Source organism: Poeciliopsis prolifica, unplaced genomic scaffold, assembly GCF_027474105.1.
Source record: "Poeciliopsis prolifica strain line A6 unplaced genomic scaffold, Auburn_PproV2 SCAFFOLD059, whole genome shotgun sequence".
Taxonomy (NCBI): Eukaryota; Metazoa; Chordata; class Actinopteri; order Cyprinodontiformes; family Poeciliidae; genus Poeciliopsis; species Poeciliopsis prolifica.
In genome coordinates, this window is record NW_026562434.1 from 2,776,735 (window position 1) to 2,804,315 (window position 27,581).

Sequence of the window (27,581 nt, forward strand, 5' to 3'; positions counted from 1 at the left end):
TTTTTATTGAACCTCCACTCTTTGTGGAATTTGATCAATAATTAGATTTAAACTGGGTGGCCTTTCATTGTTACTAAAGTCTGACTATAATATAGTTAACTAACCTATAGTACTAGTTAGTCTAATTAAACCAGCCCATTATCAGAAGCTTCTTGCTTGGTCTCTAATTTATAAACATTATTTCTCTCCTCACACATTTCTCATCTGGAATAACCAGAATATTCTTGACAAAAACCAAACTTTGTTTCCCCGACTGGTTTTACAATCAGAGAACTTTAGTAAAACAATGACTAAACTCTGACGCTGCCTAAAGTCTTACTGGGAATTTCTATCCAGCTACTGGATCCCAGTTCCCTCCAGGGAATTTGCTCTTGTTCTGGACGCCGTTCCTAAAGACGTTCTCCTTTCTTTAAGGGCGTCGTGGTTCTGGGGAGGACAGAGCTGCAGACAGACATTATTCTGCTTGTGAATCTGCTGTGGGTGAAATGAGTTTCTCCTCTAAACCCTCCAGCAGAACCAGGAACATAAGAACCTTATTTCAGAAGGACGTTGCTGCTGCACCTTATGTGTCCCACTACTGGAGACACTTTGTTCTGGTATCAGATGGACGACGGTTTGGACTCTGCCCTCCAAATACTTCATGACCAAAAACCTGGTGATGAGCTTCAAACGCCTCCAGTGGCGCCGCCCTGCAGGACAGAACCTGCAGCAGCAGGATCCAGAACGTCGCTGCTCTTCCTGCAGCTTCTGGTCCAAACCGAGCTGCTGCTTTTATTTTAAGGAGGAACGATAAGGTGGTGATGGACGGCAGCCGGCAGCCATGATGCCTGGTGGCTCTCGCTGCCACCAGGGATCAGGGGCGCAACTACAGATTGTTGAGGTGGGTGACAACATGCCCCCCCCCCCCGGACATAAACTGAAGAACAGCGCCACCTGCTGTCTCATGCAGCTTTCCACCCTTAGTCATGCTCTTAGAAAATACATATTATGGAACCTTTTTTAATGCTTCATATTATATCTGGTGATCAATTGGATCCAATCAGAAGTTTAACAAAGAACAAATATGTAACAGTGATGGAACTCAGTGCTCAACATTTCCTGCAGCGGAAATATGAAATCTTAACTGTCTGGACTCCATGTCAGAGTTTTAACATGTATGACCTTTGAACCGTTACATCTCGTGACTTTGCACTCACCCATTTGTCAAGTGCAGCATCAGATGAAATGGACCGGCCACACTGGGTCCAATAGAGGTCCCTGCTAACTGAGACAGGCCGTCGTTGCTCATGTTTGAACCAAGGTGTGTTTGGATGAGCTTCAGCTAAATGATCTCTCTGCAGATGCCGCTGTCAGAGGCCTGGTTAAAATACTCTTAGGGCTACTGTCACATTTGGAAATACCAAATCCAGATTCTGCTGAGTCATGAGGAAATGTCCCTTTTCTAAAGCCTTGAACCTGTCAGTAGACGGCTTGCTGGCTGGATTTCTTGAATGATGTCTCTTGACACATCACAGCTGGTCAGGGCAAATGTGGTCACTGATTCCTGCAGCTTTTGCTCCATTTTAATGGTGAATTTCAATTCCTCAGACACCAGTTGGAAAAGCTCTCAGCTCTTGCAGGAGTGTGTCAACAACAACATTGAAAACCTGAAGTGGCTTGTGGCTCCTTTTCATGATGAGCAGTGCATGAATTGCCATCTGGGAACTTGTTTTGCTTCCTGACTCGTTTCTCTTTGAGTTCAGGAGAAGCATCCATTTCCACGGCCATCTTGCCTGCAATGCCAAGTGTTCTGAAAGCCTCTTCTCTATACTTGAGCAAAACCTCTTTCAGAGACTCCATCAGCCTAATGGCTGTGTCCATTCACACATCTGCTGCTTGTAGTGCCTTGCTTGCAAACTTGATCTCACATAATAAGTCATAGCAAACTGTGAGGCACACAAGGAGCTCCATCCTAACAATGTGATCAGATAGTGACTTTGCCTCTGAGACAGTTTTGCTGTCTCCTGCCACTTCTCCAAGTGTTTGCAGTGCATCTAAAACTCCCCCCATCTGGAAACGTGGAGCTTTGACAGAGTCTAGCTTTGCTTCCCACCGGGTGTCACTCAGAGGCTTCAGTGTGACGGCGACAAACTCTGTGAGAACGTCCCGCCTCTTCACAGAAGACCCAAAGATGGTGTCCAATCTTTGGACAGTGCCAAAGACAGTTAGACTCTCTGCTAGATGAGGCTGCATCACATAACAAAAGGTTCAGGCTGTGGCTACAGCAGAGGATGAATGGAGCCTCTGGACATCTTTGTTGTATTAAAGCTTCAGCACCCTTGTTTATTGCCCTCATATTAGAGCCATTATGGTAACTTTGCCCTCTACAATCAGCCAAGCCCAAACTCTCCAGTACCCTGTTAGTGTGAGGCCTTTCCCAGTTGTGTCCTTCACAGCAGTGAAACCCACAAAAGACTCTGCAATAGTGACTTTTTTCTTCTCATCTGTATCAATATATGGAATGATGACTGAGGCCTGCTCTTGCTTTGAAATATTCCAGTTCCACTGCAAAGTCCTTGGAGGCTTTGGTCTGGGCAGATATTTAGCCCAAACACTCTGATATTGAATCCAGCAGTTCATTCTGAGCACCATGTCAGATATCCAGGGGTTTGTTTGGAGTTTGCAGCCTTTCTAACATGTTCTGCCAGTGTGACATCAGATCGTGCTCTGAGCTCCAGGATTCACAAAAAAGCTCCAGTTTTAGGATTTCCTAGCTGACAATTTTCCCCCTTAGTGGCAAGTTTCTCTCTGCAAGGAAGAGGATGCAGTCAATAACTGGAGTCAACACACTTCTCCAGTGAGCTTTTCCAGCTGCTGGTTCTCTGCAGTTCACCATCAATAGTCTTACCGAGGCATAAGCCACATTTCTTTCCACATCAGAGAAGCGTTTATGTGACAACTACTGGTTTCATGGGGCTTCAGTGTTTTTGAAAGACATGGCCAGTTATTATCCCCTCCACAAGCCACGTGGCAGGAACTTTAGCTTCTCCAAAGAGCTTTCATGCAAAACAATAGACTTTGTTAGTATTTCTGGAATACAGTAACCAATATCCTTCAACTTTCTCTCCATTAGACAGTAAACCGAAACAGGAAGCTTTGGGAAAACACCTGTTACTCTCCTCTGGTCTTGGATATGGGCCATCAGAAACTTTCTGTGGGCCATTTTCAGCCATGATGCCTAAATGTGGCCCGTTTTGTGTGGTAAAGGCCATTAGATGGATCTTGTGAATAAAGCCTCGTCTCAACCCTCTCTGCAGCTCTGCTCCTCTCTCTCCATCATCTGCATAGAAACATTTCAAGATCAACATTTTTCTTCTCTTTCCTTTCTAAATGGGTTACATGTATTTGTAAAAATGATTGTTGGAGAATAATTGATCAAAAATGAATGCTGCATCCTGTAAGATATTAAAATGTATTTACCTAAACAGATATTATTGTCCTCAGCTTTATTTGAGCACAAAAACATGCACTAGCAGTGACATTGTAGGAACACGACTGATGATCATGATCAGCCCTTATCAATATGTTTTATTATTTTCTTCATACATTCTGCTGCAGGTGAATCTGTGGCTGTTATTTTGAAGATGCTATTGAATTGGTTGCATCTGTGTCTCTGCTAAAGGTGCAGGAACATGATGAGGTGCAGCTTGTGAAGATGTGTGTAATGGGGCTGGGTGTATGTTTGGCATATGTGCAGGAATGTGGCTGGCAGCAGCTAAGATGTGTGTGTGCATTTAAATTGTCTTTTTCCTGAGCTTCATATATGGCATTCATTATTTTCCTCTTGTCTTGTTTTTACCAAAGGGTTTGTAAAGGATTGCAGCTCCTCAGCTTCCTGATCTTCAAAGCAGCATCACTATCTGCATCATGTCTGCTTCTACCTGCCTGTAAAGTCGAGGACATCTGCTGCAAAATGTTTCATTTTTCCATTTCTATGGCATCTGCAGATTGGTTTTTCTTTTGTTGTTTTGAAATTGGTTCAGTTGGAGAAAGATTATGGTCAGTATGAACTACAGATGATTCTTATTCATGTTCTTTCACAGGCGTTTCCTCAGATACTTGATAGACAAACCTTGGGAACCTCTGGAGGAGAACATGGAGATGAGATTCCTGCTTTAATCAGTGGATTCATTGATAGAAAACATGAAATATCTGAGAGCTGCAGCTCCATTTTCTACAGATCTGCTGGAACATCAGATAGAAATGAAGAATTTCATCATTTCACATCAAATCTGTTCATCTTCCACAGATACAACTGAATTATTGAGCTGAACTGGTTCTAAAGGTCTGGATGGTAAAAACATCCATTGTTTTTCTGTCTCATTAGTTTCCAGAAAGAGTTGAAATGTTTCAGAAGCTTTTATCCAGCAGCTCAGTAAAGATCTCTCCTCTTTCCAACCTGATTTAGTCCATGAAGCAGAACATCTCTGCTGCTGCAGCAAACAGGAGGAAACTTCTCCAGCTCTCAACTTCTACACTCTGACTGCTTGGAAACAGATCAGGGAGGAACAGCCTTTTCTCCAGGCTGTTCCTCCTGACTCTAGCGCCACCTACTGGCTGTTCAGCAGACATGACAGCTGAGGAGAAAAGAAGAAACAAGGAAATATAAACTAAAATTGCAACCGGTTCATCCAGTCTGAATGTCCAGGTTATGACTCAGGGACATTCTGTTCCAGTCTATGAGGGAATATTCAGTTTGAAAGCAGGAAGTCGTGTCTTTCCTCTTAAAACTTTTAATACTTGAACTCAAAACTTCTGCTCTTTTTCAAATATTTACAGTTTTTTCCTCAAATCTTTTTTCTTTTCCTCAAACTTTTCTCTCCTTGGATCAAATCTCCCCTTGCAAAACTCTCTGCCTTCCTGCAAATCATTTTCTGATCCATCTTGGAACAGAATATTTGCAATGGGTTGGTTTAGATTTCAGAGGTCAGTTAAACTTTTAAGAGTCACAGGATTCTATCAAAAGAATGGATGTTGATTTTTATCAGCTTTTCTAACATTTATCTATCTAGATTGTTCCTGTATTGTTAGAATAGACAGAACCTCTCTATCTAGACAGATTCATCACCACACAGACACACTCACTAGTAGGAAACAATGGGTTTTCTTTCAGCCCGTCTATAACACGTCTATAATCCAAGAGTTATAGAATCTAATGTAACGCTTGGATCCTATTGGCTGAGCGGTTGCTAGGCGACGGTTCTTTTCTGTGGGTCCAGCAGCAGTCGTGTGGTGATATTAAGGATACAGTTGAGTTTGTTCCTTTGTTCCAGTTTTCAGATTATTTTCTGTTAGTTTATATTTTTAATAGATTCTTGTTTCTTATTTTTGTTTAGATTATTTTTTGATGCCATAATTGCATTAAATCATAAACTTTTAGTTATTTAGTGTCAAAGGGATAAAAATAGTTAGATTTCCATCTGACCAGCAGCTTCTTGAAGCTGATGACCTTTGACCTGCTGTGGAAGCAGAAAGGATGGACTTAGTTTTTCTCTCAGTGCTTCAGAACTTTGGTTCTGATTCATTTAAATAAATTATGATTGAATATCATGTTTACTGCTGTTGCATTGAGCTCATTTCAAAAGCTGCAGAGGAACAGATCTTTTATTCACATCCTGATCATTGAAACATTAGAACTGGTTCTGGTTCTGATCTGTTTTTACCATCACTGACATGTTTGGATTATTTAAAAATGCTGCTTCTGGGTTTAATAATCAGACATCATGCAGGTTGTAGTTTCACCACCAGGGGGAGATAAATTTCCCACCATTGAAGAGTCCAGTTGGTTCCAAGTTTAAACTGGTTCTGGTTCCATTAGAGCTGAAGAGAACCTGGATCAGAAAAATAAGAGGAGCAAAGTGTTTGTGTTCAAACTGGGAGTTATGAGAAGAATTCATGTCTTTAGTCGTCTGCAGGTAAACTTTCCTCTGACTCCCAGTCTGACCAGTTAAACCAGTTTGGTTTCATTTCTCCTCTTAAGACTTTCAGTTTAAACTCACCTGTTCAGATGTGGTACCAGTTTGGTTCTACTGCAGTTCTGTTGGGTCTTTTTTGTTGTTCATAAATTCTTATTCAGCTGTTTGGATCATTTGAACAAACTGTAAGTTTTATTTGATTTTTACTTGAAATTTGACTTCAGGAATTTTACTGATTCTTATTTATCTCTCTGATGTTTAGAGAACAGAAAACTAGTGACTAGAACTCAAAGTTTAATCTCTGCTGTTCGAAGGTTAATCTAAGGGATTATTAGATTACTGATAAACTGGAATCCAACAGCTCTTGATGAAGAGCTGAATGTTCTCTGAGAAAACTGCTTTATGATTTTATTTTGTGGAGTCAAATTCTACTCTTCACCATTAAAGTAAAACAAACAAGTTTCAATGTAAAATATTGTTCTTAAAATGTGTTTAATTCATTCAAATGATTAAATAGTTGAACATTGATGGAGTTGGAAGATCAATAAATACGAACCAAAATCCTTCCTGTTCAGATTGTATCAGTGAATGTAAATGTTGCTCCATGTCTCCATCTAGTGGACTGATAGTAGAAGTGCAGCAGCTGATGGCAGCTTCCTCTGCCTCTCTGCTGTCTGACTGCATTCACCTGACACTGATATGAAGCAGAGAAGAAGAGCCAATCAGAGGAGGAGCAGCTGATCTTTTTCCAGCACTAATGATGTAAAGGATGATCAGAGTTGATGTGCAGATGAATGATGTGTGTTTCCTCTGCAGGTGAAGCTAGAAAGTGTGTGAGCTGATGTCAATTCAGCAGCATGGATCAGTGTGAGGACAGAGAGGAGGGAGTCCCTCCCTCTAAAACCACTCTGTGTGGGGAAGATGAGAGCCAGAGCAAAGGTCAGAGGTGAGGTCACCATCTCTAACTGTCCACAGCCCTTTTCACACAGCGTTCACTATATCAGGCCAGAACAGACGTGGTGATGAAGCTGCTGCTGCTCCTCTTTGCTGATGAAGTTTTAATCATCATGTTTCTGTCAGGATCCATCAGAAACACAAACCAGAATCAGAACCAGATCCCAGCTGTGTGTCCTTTAAGAGCAATAAGTCAAAGCATGGTTTAATTGACTTTAAATCCCCTGGATCTCCATCATCAGAGAGGTGAGCTGTATCTAATTACTGTAACTCTGGAAACTGAACCAGTAAGAACTCAGATGTTTCCAGTTATATTTCCAGAGGTTTGATCCATTATCTACAGAAATCAGCTGCTCTGTTCTCATGAAAACACCTTCATATCTTTATCTCTGGATGTTGATGATGATGTTCTGTTGCTTCCTGGCTCCATGTCAGACTAACAGTGGATCACATTTCCACTGGGAAATACCTGGTAAAGCCATTCTGGTCCATCAGGACTTGGTTCCTGTGTGCATTGTGAGAGCAGTTCAGCAGGGAAGGAAAGCTTCATGATGTGGTTGGTGAGATCTGCTGGAACTCAACCAAACTGAGCTGATATGGACCATCAGAGGTTCTGCTGGTTCTTAGTGGGATCAGCAGGAACATTAAATCTTTACAACTATTTAGATCACCTGGTTCACTGCTCACATCCAGATTAATATTTCTTGACTTCCAAATTGTTCCTGGTTCCTCCACAGAGTGGACCAGCAGAGCTCAAAGGTTCCCAGTGGTCCATCTGCCCAGCAGCATCAAACACAGCTGGACTCCCTATTTATGGTCCGTATATGAAACAACAAATACTTTTCCATGAGTTCTGTTCAAAGTCACCTTCATGCTGCACTTTGTAGACCAGAGGACTGTCAGTCTGTCCAACATCCATTTGGTGTTTGGCTCCATGATTTCACTCTGATGTTTCCTTCATCTATTATTCTGTTCCAGCTGCTGGAGGACAACATTGTTACTTTGTGAAGAAAGAAACTGAAGAAGATCCAGAAAGTTCTGAGTCCAGATTATCCAGAATATTCAGAGAGTCAGAGAGATGATGAGGTGTTGGAAGGTGATGATGAAGAACAGAGGAGGAGCAGCAGAGAGGCAGTGATGAAGATCACACTGAACTTCCTGAGGAGGATGAAGCAGGAAAAGCTGGCTGACCATCTGCAGATCAGTAAGAGGATTTCTAAAGAGATTTGAAATGATAGATAAATCACACATTTGCTGAAGTGGTGTAATCAAATTCGAAAGATGATTTTTCTTTCATGTCTGATTTTCATTATTGTGTTAATTTAGGACATATTGCTGCAGTTTGTCAACATAAACTTAAATCTGGTCTGAAGAAGAAGTTCCAGTCTGTGTTTGAGGGAATTGCTAAAGCAGGAAGTCAAAAGCTTCTGAACCAGATCTACACAGAGCTCTACATCACAGAGGGAGGGACTGGAGAGGTCAATGATGAACATGAGGTCAGACAGATTGAAACAACAATCAGACAAGAAGACATCTTTAAAGTCCCACCTGGAAGAGATCAACCAATCAGGACAGTGATGACAAAGGGAGTGGCTGGCATTGGGAAAACAGTCCTAACACAGAAGTTCACTCTGGACTGGGCTGAAGACAAAGCCCACCAGAACATCCAGTTCATATTTCCATTCACCTTCAGAGAGCTGAATGTGCTGAAAGAGAAAAAGTTCAGCTTGGTGGAACTTGTTCATTATTTCTTTAGTGAAACCAAAGAAATCTGCAGCTTTGAACACTTCCAGGTTCTGTTCATCTTTGATGGCTTGGATGAGAGTCGACTTCCACTGGACTTCCACAACAAGGAGATCCTGACTGATGCTACAGAGTCCACCTCAGTGGACGTTCTGCTGACAAACCTCATCAGGGGGAAACTGCTTCCCTCTGCTCTCCTCTGGATAACCACACGACCTGCAGCAGCCAATCAGATCCCTCCTCAGTGTGTTGACATGGTGACAGAGGTCAGAGGGTTCAATGACCCTCAGAAGGAGGAGTACTTCAGGAAGAGATTCAGAGATAAGGAACAGGCCAGCAGGATCATCTCCCACATAAAGACATCACGAAGCCTCCACATCATGTGCCACATCCCAGTCTTCTGCTGGATCACTGCTACAGTTCTGGAGGATGTGTTGGAGACCAGAGAGGGAGGAGAGCTGCCCAGAACCCTGACTGAGATGTCCATCCACTTCCTGGTGGTTCAGACCAAAGTGAAGAAGGTCAAGTATGATGGAGGAGCTGAAACAGATCCACACTGGAGTCCAGAGAGCAGGATGATGATTGAGTCTCTGGGAAAACTGGCTTTTGATCAGCTGCAGAAAGGAAACCTGATCTTCTATGAATCAGACCTGACAGAGTGTGGCATCGATATCAGAACAGCCTCAGTGTACTCAGGAGTGTTCACACAGATCTTTAAAGGGGAGAGAGGTCTGTACCAGGACAAGGTGTTCTGCTTCGTCCATCTGAGTGTTCAGGAGTTTCTGGCTGCTCTTCATGTTCATCTTACCTTCATCAACTCTGGTGTCAACCTGATGGAAGAAACACAAAGAACTAAGAAATCTTCATTACTTAATAAACCTAAACTAAAGTCTCTCCATCTGAGAGCTGTTGACCAGGCCTTACAGAGTCCAAATGGACACCTGGACTTGTTCCTCCGCTTCCTCCTGGGACTTTCACTGCAGACCAATCAGAGACTCCTACAAGGTCTGCTGACAAAGACAGGAAGTAGCTCACAGACCAATCAGGAAACAGTTCAGTACATCAAGAAGAAGATTAATGAGAATGTTTCTGCAGAGAAAAGCATCAATCTGTTCCACTGTCTGAATGAACTGAATGATCATTCTCTAGTGGAGGAGATCCAACAGTCTCTGAGTTCAGGAAGTCTCTCCACAGATAAACTGTCTCCTGCTCAGTGGTCAGCTCTGGGTTTCATCTCAGTGTCATCAGGAAAAGATCTTGATGTGTTTGACCTGAAGAAATACTCTGCTTCAGAGAAGGTTCTTCTGAGGCTGCTGCCAGTGGTTAAAGCCTCCAACAAAGCTCTGTAAGGACACAGATTGTTAATGCATTTATTTTGAGAGAGAGAAATCTGCTGATGATGACATGAACATACTTTCATGTTTCAGTTATATATTGGTGCATTGTCTTTTCAAATTGTCCCATTGGGGGGTTACGCAAAAAGGAAACAGACTTCCTTCAGCACCTGGAAGAGTGTTACATATCAAAGCAGCATAACTCCTCCACTGTTAAAATTTAAATTGGATTAATAAAGTTAATTGTGGAAATGCATAATGCTCTTTCCAACCTCTTTGTTACCTGTAGTTCAGTCCTTTTAGGCTGGAGGTAGAAAAACTATAGAATTGACAACAAATGGAAAGGTTGTGTAAAATAACATAGTTCTTTCTCTCTCCAATAAAAACATTGTTGATTTGAATGAACATATATTTTTATGAATTGTTTAACAGATTTTCCTTCCCGTCTCCTCAGACTGAGTTACTGTAACCTCTCAGAGAGAAGCTGTGAAGCTCTGTCCTCAGTTCTCAGCTCCCAGTCCTCCAGTCTCAGAGAACTGGACCTGAGTAACAACAACCTGCAGGATTCAGGAGTGAAGCTTCTCTCTGCTGGACTGAAGAGTCCAAACTGCAACCTGGAAGCTCTCAGGTAACTCTGGGCCCTTGACAAATTGTTGCATCTAAGGTGCAAAAGGAGCATAATTACAGATACCAGAAGTTGCTTGGCTTTCTTATTTATTCCACATGTTATAAATCCATCCATCCATCCGTCCGTCCGTCCGTCCGTCCATCCATCCATCCGTTCAGACCTTGGTCTCTACCTCAATGTTCTCATTTTCTCATCATGTGATGAATTGTGTGTCTGCAGCTTACCAGGCTGTTTGGTCTCAGAGGAAGGCTGTGCTTCTCTGGCCTCAGCTCTGACCTCCAACCCCTCCCATCTGAAAGAGTTGGACCTGAGCTACAATCATCCAGGAGACTCAGGAGTGAAGCTGCTGTCGGCTGGACTGAAGGATCCACACTGGAGACTGGAAGCTCTCAGGTATGGAGGAACCTGCTGCAGGAGCAGAGAAGGTCTGATAGAGGAGGAAGAGGGAGAAATGTCTTTAGTCAGTCTGCTGGGAAACATTTAGTTTGAAGCTGAATAGTTAACTTGCTGCTCAGTTTTCCATCTCTGTATCCATCAGTTAAAAAGGGAAAGATAAAATCTGAGATTCTCTCTGCTTTGCTTGAAGCTGGTGTTTTCCCTCAAACCAGCCCTGATGCTGTTATTCAGACTTGATTTCCACTGGACTCTTTCTTTTAAAACATTTAGTTTAAGGATCAATGTTTAGTTTGATAATAAAAGATTTAGTTTGGAACGATGGGATTTATAAGTGAATGAATAACATGGTGAAAATATAACTTGATATTCTGAACATCCTTTTGTCTCTTATGATATGCAGGACTATTTTTGTCATAACCAACAAAAATTCCTTTTTCACAACATGGATCCAACTTTTTCTTGTCATATTTATATGCATAACATTCAGATCCAAACGTTCTCATTTTTGAAAGGTCTGGTTTCTTTTCAGTTAACATGTAATACGGAGTTACGTCTGTTGTAACATCTATTACGGATAATAGCAGCCATCTGAACTGCATATGTCCATAAATCTTTAGGCAGATTACTTTCAATTAGCATTTATCTTGCCATTTCAAAAATAGTTCTCCATGTTCTCTCAGCTGTCCCATTTTGATGGGGAGAATAAGGGGCTGAAGTTTCGTGTCTAATGGCATTTTGACTAAGCAATGATTGGAACTCTCTGGACATAAATTCAGTTCCATTATCGGATCTTATACATTTAATTTTTCCATGAGGTGCCACATCTGCAATAAAACTTCTCTGTTCCTTTAACAGCATCACTCTTAGCTTTCAGAAAATAGATAAAGATAGCACCTGAAAAATCATCTGTAAAAGCTAAGGTATATCTAAACCCATCTTTAGCAGCTGGTTCTATTGGTCCAGCCAGATCTGCCTGTACAAGATAATGAACCTTTACTTTTTTCATCAGGATCTCTATTTCTGGTCTGAGCAAATTTACCTTTTATGCATACTTCACATTTCAGATCAGGTTTTTCATTTTTACCTCTAATTTTAATTCCATCTACAACACTTTATAACTTTGACACATCATCATAGTTACAGTGACCTAAAATTTCATGCCACGTTTGGATGTCATAGCAGCCATTGCACTCATCAACATCATCTGCAACAGTATTTAAATAAAACATTCTATCATAAACATCAATATCAAAAACCATACCATTTTTATGGCTGAGCCTGTTCTGTCCATCTTTGAAGATGACTGTCGCTCCTTGGGCAGTTGCGGCTTTAACCGAAAAGATGTCCTGAGAAAATGATGGCACTTATAAGGTGTCCATCAACATTATCTCCACAATTTGACCGTTGCTGTCTCTCAAATGAACTCTGGCGGTGCCCTTCTTCAGTGCGATGCCACTGGTCCTCACGCCGTCAGCCAACTCCAAAATATGGCTCTGAGGCTTAAAAGTCAAGTCAAAATTCTTGAATTTAGCAGCGTCTGTCACAATGTGCTTTGTTGCACCCGAGTAGACCATAAGGCCTTTCACCTTCATGCCATTGATCTGGGTGTCAGTGATCTGCTTCACCTTGAAAGTGAACGTATGGTCCTCCTCATCCATTGCTTGCTGGATCTTGTCTCTCCTTTTCCACCGACAATTTGCGTCCTTATACGTGGCGCTCTTGCAAAAACTACACCACTGTTTCGGCTCTCTGCGCTCTCCTGAGGTTGAAGTACAATCCAGGGCTTTGTGCCCTCTCTGGCCGCATTTGTAACAGGTGAGTTTCATACTCCAATTGTCTCTTCCTTTAACTTTCATCACGCTATCTTCCACTGAGCCAGCAACACATAACTTTTCTGTGCTCTCATAGCTTCTTAGCTTCGTTTTAAATTGGGAAAAAGTTAACTCTTCATCACTCTGTGTAACATAAACAGAGAATGGTTTAAACTCATCAGGCAGGCCTTTTAAAATCATTGCCATCAGCAGGCCATCACTTAAAACTTCTCCTGCATTTCGCAGCGCTGTAAAATTTCTGCTTGGATAATATAGTCAGTGACGTTCTCATTGACACCTTTCTGAAGTGACGTCAGCTCCGTATACAGACTAATCACTCGTGGCTTACCCGAACCAGCATAGTGATCTCTGAGGATCTTCAAGGCTTTTCTGCCGTCATCCACAGCATCTCTCATGACAAGCAAAAGACTCTTATCGTCCAAGACTTGAATTAGTTCTGCACACGCCTCTTCATTTTTGTAGCGTTTTTCTGCATCATCGGGTTCGTCCTTCAATAATATGGTGTTTTTCAGTTCAAGCAGACGTAAGTGGGCCAAAAACTTGGTTTCCCACAACTCATACTTCTTTTCATCTCCATCAAAGCATAATCAGTTCCATTGGCTTCCAAACTCCTTCCTGGGCCCCTAACCTGTTGACGCTGCCATCTTTAAAGGGCTGGAAATGGCGGGTAGAGACGGAGGAAAAACAACACAGCCTTTAGCTTCATTTGGCCTGAATGCAGTGCAGTGCTGTGCGGTGCAGCCTGTGGCCTTTTATTAACAGATTTCACACACCTGTGTAAATCCCCGCCCACAACAGGTAATCAGCAAGAACACCAACAAGATTTAACATGATGAAATAACAGATTGTCCTCTCTGTCTCCTCAGACTGAGTGTCTGTAACCTCTCAGAGAGAAGCTGTGAAGCTCTGTCCTCAGTTCTCAGCTCCCAGTCCTCCAGTCTCAGAGAACTGGACCTGAGTAACAACAACCTGCAGGATTCAGGAGTGAAGCTTCTCTCTGCTGGACTGAAGAGTCCAAACTGCAACCTGGAAACTCTCAGGTAACTCTGGACTCTTGACAAATTGATGCATCTAAGGTGCAAAATTACACATCCATCCGTCCGTCCGTCCGTTCAGACCTTGGTTTCTACCTCCATGTTCTCATTTTCTCATCATGTGATGAATTGTGTGTCTGCAGATTATCAGGCTGTTTGGTCTCAGAGGAAGGCTGTGCTTCTCTGGCCTCAGCTCTGACCTCCAACCCCTCCCATCTGAAAGAGTTGGACCTGAGCTACAATCATCCAGGAGACTCAGGAGTGAAGCTCCTGTCGGCTGGACTGAAGGATCCACACTGGAGACTGGAAGCTCTCAGGTATGGAGGAACCTGCTGCAGGAGCAGAGAAGGTCTGATAGAGGAGGAAGAGGGAGAAATGTCTTTAGTCAGTCTGCTGGTTTTCCCAAGGTTTGTTCCTGGAAGCTGCTGCTGGTTCCTCCAATCCAGGCTCCGCCCCCTTTAGAGGAAATCTGTCCATATATGGCGCTAAGAGTCACCTTGATGCTGCAAAACTTTGTTCAGGGATGAGATGTCAGGATGTTGGTGTCAGTCTGTTCCAGGCGTTAGTTGTTCTCCTCATGAGGAGCTGAAGTCTCTGACAGGAATGTGGAGCTGAACAGGAGAAGAACTTGAAGCTTCTTCTTGGCCTCTGATTGCAACAGCAGGACAATCCAACATTTTAGTCTGACTTCATCTGGAAATATTTCTTTGACCCTCAATCAGTGTGAAGGCAGGCCAGCTCCTCATCAGAGCTGAGATCTTCTCTGTCATCTGTGTGTGGGAGTGTGGATGGATCAGGTATCCAGGTGTTGATCAGAGTTTAGATTGATTGTATTTTAATGCTGATTATTAAATCAGGTTGAGCTTCCAGAAATGTTTCCTTAGTTTCCTGATGTCCTTTTAGGCTTCAGTGAGTTTCTTCAGGTTGTTACTGAGGGATTTCCTTTCTCCTCTCTGTTGGAGCTTTTCCTGTGTTTGGAGAAATGAGTTGTGCTGCAGCAGCACCAACTGTCCTTCCTACATCCACTGCAGTTTGCAATCCAGATGTTGGACTGTTCCTGTCTCAGTGGAGGACAATGTGTGTCTGAGAGACATGTAATGTCCATGTTTGCTGCTGAAAGAGACTGATGTTCTGACCCCCCTCCTCCTTTCAGGTGGAGCCTGCTGGAGGCCGATTCTTGACTCCAGGTCTGAGGAAATGCAAGTGTGTTTTTCATCTGATTCATAACAACAAAGCAGCTCACATTCAACCATCTTCAAACTGTCACATCACTCATTCAGGAGTCAAAGTGTCAATAAATGATCAATAACTGCAGCTGGATTGTGTTTGTTCTCTCCATCAGATTCCTGTCAACTCACCGTCGACACAAACACAGTGAACAGAAAACTCAAACTGTCTGAAGACAACAGGAAGGTGACACATGTGGAGAAGCTTCAGTCATATCCTGATCATCCGGACAGATTTGATTACTGGTATCAGCTGCTGTAGAACTGGTCTGACTGGTCGCTGTTACTGGGAGGTCGAGTGGAAAGGAGATGTTTATATATCAGTGAGTTACAGAAGAATCAGGAGGAAAGGAGACAGTATAGACTGTATGTTTGGATATAATGATCATTCCTGGAGTCTGAGATGCTCTGATGTTGGTTATTCTGTCAGACACAATAACATAGAAACTCGTCTCTCCTCCTCCTCTGTCTCTAACAGAGTAGCAGTGTATGTGGACTGTCCTGCTGGCATTCTGTCCTTCTACAGAGTCTCCTTTGACTCACTGATCCTCCTCCACACCTTCAACACCAGATTCACTGAACCTCTGATTCCTGGATATGGGCTCTGGTCCAGTTCTGGTTCTTCAGTGTTTCTGAGCTGATTTGAGTCTAAAGAGTCTAAAGCAGGGTCACCAACATTTTTGAGACTGGAAGCTACTTCACGGGTACAGAGCAACACGAAGGGCTACTTGTTTGATACAGTCTTTATAAGTGCATATATATACACACACACACACACACACACACACACACACACACACACACACACACACACATATATATATATATATATATATATATATATATATATATATATATATATATATGTGTATAGCTGACTGGATAGCTCAATAGAGAAGGCATCAGTATATCACCCGACAGGGCGGGGTTTGAATCCAGTCTGGGTCCTTAGGCAAGACCCTTCAAGCTACTGCCTACCTCATACCATGAGAGATACTAAGTTGCGTAACATGCCGGCCAAACAAGGTCTGCGTCAGGTGTTGGGGAACCAGAGCACCTTGATGACAAATGGGCTACTGGAACAAGACGGAAATGGGCGAGAGATGAAAATGTGGATCTGTTGGAATGCTACTACTCAAGTAACCCTAGTCAGAGAGGTTACATGTAAAGACTGGGGAAGGAATGGTTACTTCGACATCCCCAGTCAACACTAAGTGCTAAACAACTAGTAGCTCAGTGTTCCAACATCCGCAAACGGCAACTGCTATCACAACTTGAGATTGACGAGATACAACACAAATGCTACGGCAAAAGGGAGGAACCAGGATGTCAGGACTGTGGGGACTTAACTACAAGTCCCCACCCAGTGAGGGGATACACGGCCCCAATGAACGAAACAGAGCTGAACGAGACAGCTGCTGACCTGAGAGAGAGAATCATGACCCAAATGACAACCAGGCCTCCTCGGCGCCAATTACAAAGGCTGAGTGAAGTACCATCAGAAAGTCTCATTGAGAATGTGAATGCAGCATTGAGAACGATCCCTACCAACACCATAACAGAAACCAATGAGCTGATCTACAACTCAGCATCAGTGATCCTTGAGATACTTGGCTATAAGAGCAACCATGAGACCCAAGACGGTTAGAGGCTAAAATCAAGGTAACAAGGAGGGAAGTGAGCCAACTGTCAGAACTCCACAAGGGTACAATGAAAAGACCAGTACCCAGAAAGTACAGGCAGATGCCCATACCTGAAGCACTTGAAACTGCCAAACAGAGGCTCCAAGCCTTGGCCAGCCGCCTAAAGAGATACACAAGGGAGAATGAATCCAGAAGGATTAAACGGCTCTTCTCCACTCAACCAGCTAAGGTGTACTCTCAATGGCAGGGTAATAACAACAGAGCAGACCCACCAAGGCTGGAGACTGAACAATACTGGAAAGGCATATGGGAAAGGGAGGCGTCTCTCTACGAGAAGACCACAACAACCTCCCTGAGCAAGCCCCGGTAACCATCACTGTGACAGATGTCCAAGAAAGACTTTCAGGCATGAAAAATTGGACAGCACCAGGGCCTAACATGATACATGCCTACTAGCTAAAGAAACCCACTGCTCTCCATGCGCGAATGTCAACCCAAATGAACCAGATACTACAAAGTAGGACTCACCCTGAATGGTTAACTGAAGGGCGGACAATCCTAATCCAGAAGGATCCATCAATCCAGTCCACCCAACTACCGACCCAATAACCTGCCTCTCCACAACCTGGAAGCTCATGTCAGGCATCATAGCGGCCAAGATAAGCAAACACATGGATAAACACATGAGCACGGCACAGAAGGGTATCGGTGTAAATACCAGAGGAGCCAAACACCAACTCCTCGTAGACCGCACAGTTGTCCGAGACTGCAAAACCCGACACACCAACCTGTGCATAGCTTGGATCGATTACAAGAAAGCCTATGACTCAATGCCGCATACTTGGATCTTTGAATGCCTAGAGATGTATAACATCAACAGGATTCTGAGAGCCTTCATTGCAAACTCGATGAGGCTGTGGAAAACCACCCTTGAAGCCAACTGCAAACAACTTGCACAAGTGTCCATCAAATGTGGCATATACCAAGGAGATGCTCTGTCCCCGCTACTGTTCTGCATAGGCCTGAACCCCCTCAGCCAAATTATCAACAAGACTGGCTACGGATACCGACTCAAAAATGGGGCCAACATCAGTCACCTACTCTACATGGATGACATCAAGCTGTATGCCAAGAGTGAGCGAGACATCGACTCACTGATCCACACCACCAGGATCTACAGCACTGACATTGGGATGTCATTCGGACTAGAGAAGTGTGGTCGGCTGATCACAAAGAGGGGGAAGGTGATCCGCACAGAAGGAGTCTCACTCCCACAAGGAACAATAGCAGACATAGAGAACAGTTACAAGTACCTAGGTATACCACAAGCAAATGGCGACCTCGATGAGGCCACAAGGAAAGGAGCCACAGCTAAATACCTCCAACGAATAAGGCAAGTCCTGAGAAGCCAGCTCAATGGCAAGAACAAAATCCATGCGATAAACAGCTATGCCCTGCCAGTAATCAGATACCCTGCTGGAATAATTAGCTGGCCAAAGGAGGAGATAAAAGCCACAGATATTAAGACTAGAAAGCTACTAACCATGCATGGAGGGTTCCATCCCAAATCCAGCACCCTGAGACTGTACACGAGCCGCAAGGACGGAGGCAGAGGACTAGTGAGTGTGAGAACCACTGTCCAGGACGAAACAACTAAGATCCATAAATACATCAGGGACAAAGCCTCAACAGACAATGTGCTCAGTGAATGTCTCAGACAACAGGGAACGGAGGTTGAGGTGCCAGAGACACCATCATGGGAGGACAAGCCCCTACATGGGATGTACCACCAGCAAATAACCCAAGTGGCTGATATCAGTAAATCCTACCAATGGCTGAAAAAAAGCTGGACTCAAGGACAGCACAGAGGCCCTCATCCTGGCCGCCCAGGAACAGGCCCTAAACACCAGAGCAATAGAGGCCCAGATCTACCACACCAGACAAGACCCAAGGTGTAGGTTGTGCAAGGAGGCCCTGAGACAGTCCAGCACATCACAGCAGGGTGCAAGATACTGGCAGGGAAAGCGTACATGGAGCGACATAACCAAGTGGCAGGTATAGTGTACAGAAACATCTGTGCAGAATATGGACTGGAAACCCCGAGATCAAAGTGGGAAACACCCCCAAAGGTGGTGGAGAACGCCAGAGCTAAGATCCTGTGGGACTTCCAGATCCAGACAGACAAAATGGTAATGGCAAACAACCAGACATTGTCGTAGTGGATAAACATCAGAGGAAAGCCGTTGTGGTTGATGTAGCAATACCAAGTGACTGCAACATCAGGAAAAAGGAGCACGAGAAACTGGAGAAATACCAGGGCCTCAGGAAAGAACTGGAGAGGGCCTGGAAGGTGAAGACCATAGTGGTGCCTGTGGTCATCGGAGCCCTCGGGGCAGTAACCCCCAAACTGGAGCAGTGGCTACAACAGATCCCAGGAACAACATCAGACATCTCAGTCCAGAAATGTGCAGTCCTTGGCACAGCCAAGATACTGCAGAACCCTCAAGCTCCCAGGCCTCTGGTAGAGGACCCGAGCTCAGAGGATAAGAACCACCCGCGGTGGGTGAGAAGGGAATTTTTTTTTTAATATATATATTATAATACTGCCTGATCATATTAATGTCAGGACCACTAACAATAGTTATCAGTAATAATTTACTATGGCAGCTATGGTTAATTGCTATTATGTGATTAGAAGTTTTTAGCTCACAGAGTTTTAAGTTTGATTCCCTTTGGAGTTTTTCTCTGTGATTCTAAATTGGCCACAAGTGACTGAAATAAACAAAAGCAAACTGATGGATTGTTGTAGTAACACCTGCAGCTGTACAGCACTGAGTACCTTGAAATTTTCCTTTAAATAAAAAAGAAAAGAAGAGTTATAGTTTTATTATCTAACCATCTGTTCTATTAGTAAAATTGTGGAAAATAAAATATCTTTTGTGTCAAAACATATTATACACACACAGCTGTCAGTCTGATGCGTGAGGTGGGGAACGCCAAAGCCTCAGTCTTATTGGTCAGTTTGCTTTTATTTATTTGACGGCTTTTCGTTTTTCTGTAAGCTAAAAATGAACGAGTTGGGTTTGAACCTCCTGTTTTTCTACATTCAGCCTGAGCTTCTGACAGTCTGCGCGGTTTTGGCGGGTCGCCGGTTTATTCGCTTTTTTCGTGGTTTCGTGAACCGAGCAGCTGACGGGTCACCTGCTGGCTGACACCAGCAGATGTGGAAAAATAAAGATCCGACACAAAACTATCACTGCACCTGACCTGCAAGAGCACAAGCACCTCTCCAATGCGCAAAAATCGGCACAAACCTAAACCACAAGAGGTTGGTGTTGATTCCCAGATGTGCACTACGAATAAGATGTTTTGGCACAATTTATTTATTTTTTTCTTCACAATTTTGTTAATAGTAAATAGGGTTAAATATTAAAAATTCCAGAAGTTATTATTTTCTTTCTTTACTTAAAGGAAATGTCAAGGTATGCAGAGTGCAGCTGCAGGTGCTGCTGCGCTCCAACAGTTTCCTGAGGCGCCTGCGCAGTTCTGAACTTTAACAGCTGGAAAGAGTTTTATACATAAAGCAATTTATTTGAAACGTTTTTATCATTTCCCTCTTTTGAACTCTAAATATTAAAAAATGTCATTACTTCAATGTAAAAATATTTAATTTTTTTTTGTTAGTGCTCCCTAATAATGATGGCTATTTTCAGAAGTAGCTCCGCGGGCGACTGGGTTGGTGACCCCTGGTCTAAACTTTTTCCTCCTGTCAGATACATTTTCTTTAAAGTTTCTTAAATTTACAGATGGAATGAATCAACAGGTTCTCCTCGGCACGTCTCTCCTTAGTACTCACGTAGCAGACCTCACTTCATTTAAGCAACCTGCCCCTGACTTTCCAGAGGATCCATCACTGTGCGTTTTTCCGAGGTCTGAGGCCAGGGACCAGATATTATCTTACACCTGTCTTCCTCCAGAATGTATCTGGGCCCCGGGTTCTGCAGAACAGGACATTACCTGTCCGGATCACTACAAGAAAATTTACAAAAACCAGAAATATGAAATACAGCGGTCCTAATTCAAACCTCAGACTTTTAAATACCAGATCACTCTGTGCTAAAGCTCTATTAATTAATGATTTCATCACTGAGTATAATGTTGATGTTTCTGACAGAAACATGGTTGAATGACGATAATGACCCAAATTGTCCTAATTGAATCAGCGCCTCCTGACTACAATTTTTAAAGTGAGAACAGAAAAAATAAAGGAGGAGGTGTGGCTTCTATATTTAAGAAAACCATAAATTGTAGTAAAATGTCTTTGGGTCATTTTACATTTTGAGTATCTTGGAATTCAGGTTAAAGGCTACAAATGAACTTTGACACTAACTTTATACAAAACTCCAACAATGTGGAAAATTTCTTTACTGACTTGAATGATCTTCTTTCTCTCATATGCATTGATTATGATTGTTTAATAATTGTTGGTGATTTCAACATTCATGTGGACAAACCCGAAGACAGAGGAGCAAAAAAGCTCTAATATTTGAAAACAGCAGGCATCAAACCACTGCTAAAAAAAGAACAATCTGGACAAATCACTACTGCAGAATTACAGGCCGACCTCTGACCTCTGACCTCCCATTCATCAGCAAAGTTATTGAAAAAACTGTGTGTAAACAATTAAATAGTTTCCTCATGATGACCAACTGCTTTGACTCTTTCCAATCTGGTTTTTATTCTCACCACAGCACAGAGACTGGCCTAGTCAAAGTATTCAATGATATCCATATCAATACGGACTGTCGGAGAACCACAGTGCTGGTTCTGTTGGACCTCAGTGTCGACCATGACATATTACTGAATCGATTGGAGAGTTGGGTCGGACTCTCCAGTTCGGTGCTTGACTGGTTTGAATCATACATAAAGAACAGGGATTTCTTTGTTTCAATTGGAAACTTCTCATCAAAGAGGTCAAAAGTCACATGTGGGGTACCCCAAGGGTCAATCCTAGGACCGCTCTTCTTTGGTATTGTTGAAATAGAATTTTAAAGTAGTACAATAGTACATAAGTTAACTTTTAGGTTAAGATAAACTTAGATACAAATCCAAACTAAGACAACTGGTGACTCTCTGAACTTAGATAAATTTCTAATCAGAAAGCAGTCTTATACTCCTTACGGAACATTTCAGATAGGGAGTGTATTGGCTATCAGGGCAATAAATTATTTACTCAGGGTTGAATAGTTCAGGCAAACATTAAAAACTATAGAAGTCCATTATAACATATAATCAAACATATTGGTATATTTCTTTAAGCATTAAAAAGCATGTTTTTAATTAGTTAGTTTTCGATCCAACTTATCGTCATTATTTAGCATTACATTTTGTGCAAGCTTGGTTAAAATTACAAACTACTTTCTTGTGGAATCATTTGAGGCAGACAACTAAAACAGACAGAGGTCATAAATTTAGCTCAGGGAGAGTTTGCAGGAGATGCCTGGTACGGCAAAGACCCAGTTTGACAATCCATATATCTGCCTTTGGGGCTCTTTAGCAGGAGGTAATAAAATTAACATTTAAGACAGCCCACACAAAGGAAGAAACACACCTCCTAATGCATATATTCAAATGAGGAGAATACACATTCTCATAAAATGGGTTGTTTCACAGCAGAAGTTCGAATCTCTTTGTGCTGAGTGAGAGTTTCCCGGAGGATGCATCTTCTGTTAATTTTTTCCCTTTTTACTCAGTTCTTTGTTTCTGTTTTGACATGTCTTGGACTTTTGATAATCTAGGTGAGATGCTTATTGTAACATTCTTCTTGGATTGAATTTCTCTGGATAAAACTCTGAATATCTGAAGTCTGACGTCGTATGATTGGTCTTTCTCCCTCCACACGTATACAGACACAAGAACCTAGGACAGAGAATTAATTAAAGAGCTAAATCAAGTTAATCCTCTTTTTAATTCTTAACAGTATTTATATTATCCCACTAGCTCAGGTTATAACAGGAAATCTAGATCTATAGATCTAGAGTTACAGATCTACAATTAAAGATCTAGAGTCAATGCACAGCTTCAGTTATTACAACTAAAAACTAGCGATCAGCCTGAAACCTGGGAGTAGTGATGGACTCGGACTTGAACATTCAGAGTCACTTAAAGACAGTTACAAAGTCAGCCTTCTATCACCTGAAGAACATCTCCAGGATTAGAGGACTAATGTCTCAGTTAGATCTAGAGAAACTCATCCATGAGCCGGCACCAGTTCTAATCAGACGGCTGCTCAGCAGAAGAACATCCGATTCTTCATGTTTATACAATGATGGTGTTGATAGTTATACTGTTTGTAGTAAATGTTCTAGTTTATCTTATAAAAGGTGAATCACATTGCAGCTGACTGTTTTGATTAGAGCTGAAACCTGCATTGTAATCAGGGGGATGATTTTTAATAACAAGAGATGCAACAAAGATGTGCTTTCAGAGGAGGTGGAGATTGTGACTGAAGCAATTCTCTGTCTGTTCTTCTTGCAAGATAAAAGAAACTAACCCTCTCTTGTTCTTTCTTGTGTCTGTATTTTATTATGCTCGGTAATTCAAACCTAACAAGCTGAAACACTAACTTCCTTTAAATCTAGACTAAAAACTCAACTGTTTAGAGAAGTATTTGAAATGTAATCAATTATGAATTTAATGATGGAACTTGACTGAATGTAATGTTTTGATTGTTGATTCTTTGTTGCATGACTTTGTGTTTTTGTGTTTGTTAAGATATAAAGCACTTTGAAATGCCTTGCTGCTGAAATGTACTATGCAAATAAAATTTGATTGATTGACTGATTGATTGATTAATATGATGGTTTAGAAGTTCATTGAAATCTTTTCCCTTTTGAAAGAAGCAACATCTTTATGTGAATTAAATTGTTGTGTTTAATTAGTGTTTGTTGTAATGTACTGTCACTGGATGTTAAACAATTTTTATTTTTTAAAGGATTTTGACTCGTTTACTTGCCGACTTTTATTTTGTAAATCATGTGGTGGGACTTCCGGTGGCGCCACGCTCCCGTGAGATTGATGATTGGTTGGCAAATTCTCTCATTTTCTGGATTCCCCCTTAAGAGAAACCGCCAATAATAAAATGATGCCGACAAGAAACACCGTTGGTGAGCAACAAAGTGACCAAAAAGAGTCACTTTGTTGACTCTTTTTGGTCAACAAAAAGAGTCAAAAAGAGCCAGAAATGAAAGAACCATTTCTGGCTCTTTCTGTCAGAAATGTTTTAACATGTTAAACATTTTAACTCTGAAAAGAAAATGTTGCGTTGAAGGTTAAGTAAAATACTCAATGTCTATTTGAGTCCTTGTAGTAATGAAATAAAAATGACGCAGAACTTAAATGATCCAGTGGCAGCAACAAAAATGGCGTCATCCTTTTATGTGGATCCAAAGATGGACGGGACTCCAAGTGGATCTTTTTACTGTTTGCCTCCCACCATCTCACTGCTTGATACGACAGGCCCAACTATTTTTACATTTCAACTTTTGTTTTTCCGAGATGTTGAGGACGCACTGAAGCAGTTGTAAATGTAAAGCAGAATAAAACTATGTTTAATTTAAGCAGAGGAGTTGAAAGTTATTTAATTTACTTTAAAGAAATAAAAGTCTGTTGGTCATGTTAAATGACTACGTATCAGAGTAATCTGGTTTGTGTCCAGGTTCATTTAAGTTCTATGGCAAACTAAATAAAAGGCAGAATTTTTTTTCATGTTGACATAAATGTCGGGGAGAGCGTTCCAAGTTTCAAACACAAGTTTGTCTGGTTTGGGGAGGTTTTCAATATCACGCCATTTGTGATTCTGAGCAAGAACAGCCTTCTGACGTGAAACATCTTCAAGGTCTGCTGTCCAGCGCTTGAACTAGGACACCCACATTTCTTTGTGGGCCATGTCAGCCAGTTCCATCTCAAGATCCGGTGGACTCACCCCTGGAGATGCTGTCATATTCAACAGGGATGGATCGAGGCTTAGGGGAGTGACAGGGAAGGATAATGTGTTTTTTCCTCTCTGAACTCACTGAATCATTTCCCAAATGATGTTTGCATTGCGATGACTGCAGAATGTAAATACTCCAAATTCATCATGTGAACTTCCCTGAACTCTCTCAAACTGGGGAAGTGTGACAGTGAACCTTTCTGTAAATCTCTGGCAAGCACTGTCAACTTGCGCTGGATGCCAAAACCTCCTCCAACATGTGCAGGGCTGTGCGTTCTTTCCCCTGAAGAGCTGTGTTCAGCGTGTTCAGCTGCGCCGTCATGTCTACCAAGAAGTGCAGCTTTTCCAGCCACTCTGGCTGTTCCAGCTCAGGAAATTGAGCCCTTTGCTGCCCAGGAAGGTTTTCACTTCTTCCAGACGCCGTAAATTGTTTCAGCGCCTCGCCTCTGGACAGCCACCGGACTTTGCTGTGCAGCAAGAGGTCAGAGTTCGTGCTTTCCAGCTCGTCCAGTAATGAACGGAACTGACGGTGATTCAAACCTTTCGCCATTATTTTGTTCACAATCTGAATGACAACATTTGTTACTTCTGTGCGTTCCGGAGGAAATGTTTGAGCACACAGTGCCTCTTGGTGCAGGATGCAGTGAAAAGTCAGCAACTTTCTGTCCAGCGACTTCTGCAATAAAGCCACAAAGCCCTTGTGCGCTCCTGTCAGACTCGGTGCCCCGTCTGTAGCCACTGACACCAGGTGGGTGGTTTTATTCCTTTTGCTCTGAAACAATTCAAGACAGCCTCACAGACATCCTCCCCCCATGTTTGACCTTTTAGTGGCATCAACTCCATCATTTCTTCTTGTGGCCCAGTAGAGTTTACTTACCGGCAGAACAGCGCTATTTGTTCAATATCACCTTTGTCTTTAGATTCATCACAGGCCATTGAGTTGGCCACAGCTGAACTGATGTCTTTAATTTGCTGTGTGGTGATGCCTTCTGTCATTTTTATGGTTCTGTCTTTGACAGTCTTTGCAGAGAGGGGCATATCCCTGATTTTCTGCACAATTTCACTCTTGTTTTTAAAGTCCGTGAATAGATGTTCTGAAATCTTAATGAAAGATTCTTTTATATATTCTCCATCTGTGAACGGTTTCCCGTGCCTCACTATTTCCTGAGCAGCAACAAAACTAGCATATGCACTTGAATTTGCTGCCTTCATCCACTTCTTGAAGTGATTTTTGATCAGATCAGCCTTCCGTATCTATTCCCAAACAACTTTTTTTCTTTCCTCTCCATCTGGATATTTTTGAGCAAATGCTGCGTGTTTATTCTGGAAATTCTAAACACCGACCCTAATAAAATGTCAATATTACTTCTACTTGACTTTAGTGCTGCATTCGACACAAACGATCACGATATTTTATTATGTTGATGAGAAAATTGGGTTGGCATTTCCGGTGTATTTTTCAGACCTATTAACTAAACCAACAGTCAGACATAAACTTGGTGAAGCAGCATTTAGTTTATTCCAACACTTTAGAAAAACTTCCTGCTCATTGTAAGACTGCGCCTACCTTGAGTTGATTTTAAACAAGGTTAAAAACTTTGTTATTTGAAGTTGCCTATTCTTAAACATTTAATTAACAGTTAATTAATGAACTATATTTAAAATTTTAATGTTTAATTTGTCTATTTTTAATCTGCATAATTTTTTTATTTATTATTATTTTTCTTACTATCTTCTTGTTCTATTTCTTTTAAACTTTCTTGTAAAAAATTTTTTGGGGCTGAAAGGTGCTATATAAATAAATTTGCCTTTCCTAGATAGTAAATTGCAAAATTTACTATCTATTCCACTTCTACCAATGTTGAAACCAAACAGAAATCTTAAAGCTCCATGCAGCATATTAAAAGTGGCTTTATTAAATATTAGATCTTTGGCAGGAAAATCAAATTTAATTCTAGACTTTATTATTGATCATCTTGATTTTTTGTTCCTGACCAAAACTTGGCTCAATCAAAATAACAGCTCATCTACTCTTATTGAATCATGTCCTCTAAATTTCAGCTTTATAAGCCAGACTAAAATAGACAAAAAGGGAGGTGGAGTTGCAGTATTGTTTAATTCTGCCTTCACTTGTAAGCAAATAACTTACATTAACTTTTTATCTTTTGAATATGTCGCAGTGCAACTAAACTCGTCTTCTCGTATTATGCTGCTAAATATTTACAGACCTCCGAAACTTTGTGCAAATTTCTTTGATGATTTCACTGAATTATTGTCCCTAATTTTGGTTGATTTTGATTTTGTTCTTATTGTTGGTGATTTTAACTTTCATATTGATAATCCCCTGGATCGAGGCAGTAAAGAGCTACGTCAGATCCTGAACAACTACGGACTGCTCCAACATGTCCTGGAGCCCACACATAATCATGGGCATACTTTGGACCTTATTATTTCTAAAGGACTCATTATATCTAACATTTTAGTGTTTGATGTAGCACTTTCAGATCACTTTTGTATTTTTTGGGACAGTTTTCTCCCTGTGCAAAAAGTAGTTTCAAAGAGATTCATTACAGAAACTACTGCCGAACAATTTACTCAGGCTTTTTCGTCAACCACTATACACTCTTGTACTTCTCTGAGTGATCTAGTAGACAACTTTAATTTTAAAATTGAGAAGGTCATTGATACCATTGCTTCTATTACTACAAAAGTAATCTCTGGAAAACGTAAACCACCTTGGAGAAATTTTGAGTCGGTTAGAAAAGTAAAAAAAGAATGAAGGAAAGCAGAACGTCAGTGGCGTAAAACTAAACTGCAAACACATTTAGATATTTACAAAAATAA

The 27,581-nt window shown here is 41.7% G+C and overlaps 1 protein-coding gene across 1 annotated transcript in view; it reads left to right on the forward strand.

Moving 5' to 3' along the window:
• LOC129379652 (NACHT, LRR and PYD domains-containing protein 12-like) overlaps positions 1-27,581 on the forward strand; it is a gene marked incomplete at its 5' end in the record, with an annotated part of 94,447 nt that overhangs the window by 27,752 nt on the left and 39,114 nt on the right. The window contains one exon of the mRNA XM_055060448.1: positions 14,019-14,099. Coding sequence (XP_054916423.1) covers positions 14,019-14,099 — 81 coding nt within the window. The remainder of the gene's footprint in view (positions 1-14,018; positions 14,100-27,581) is intronic.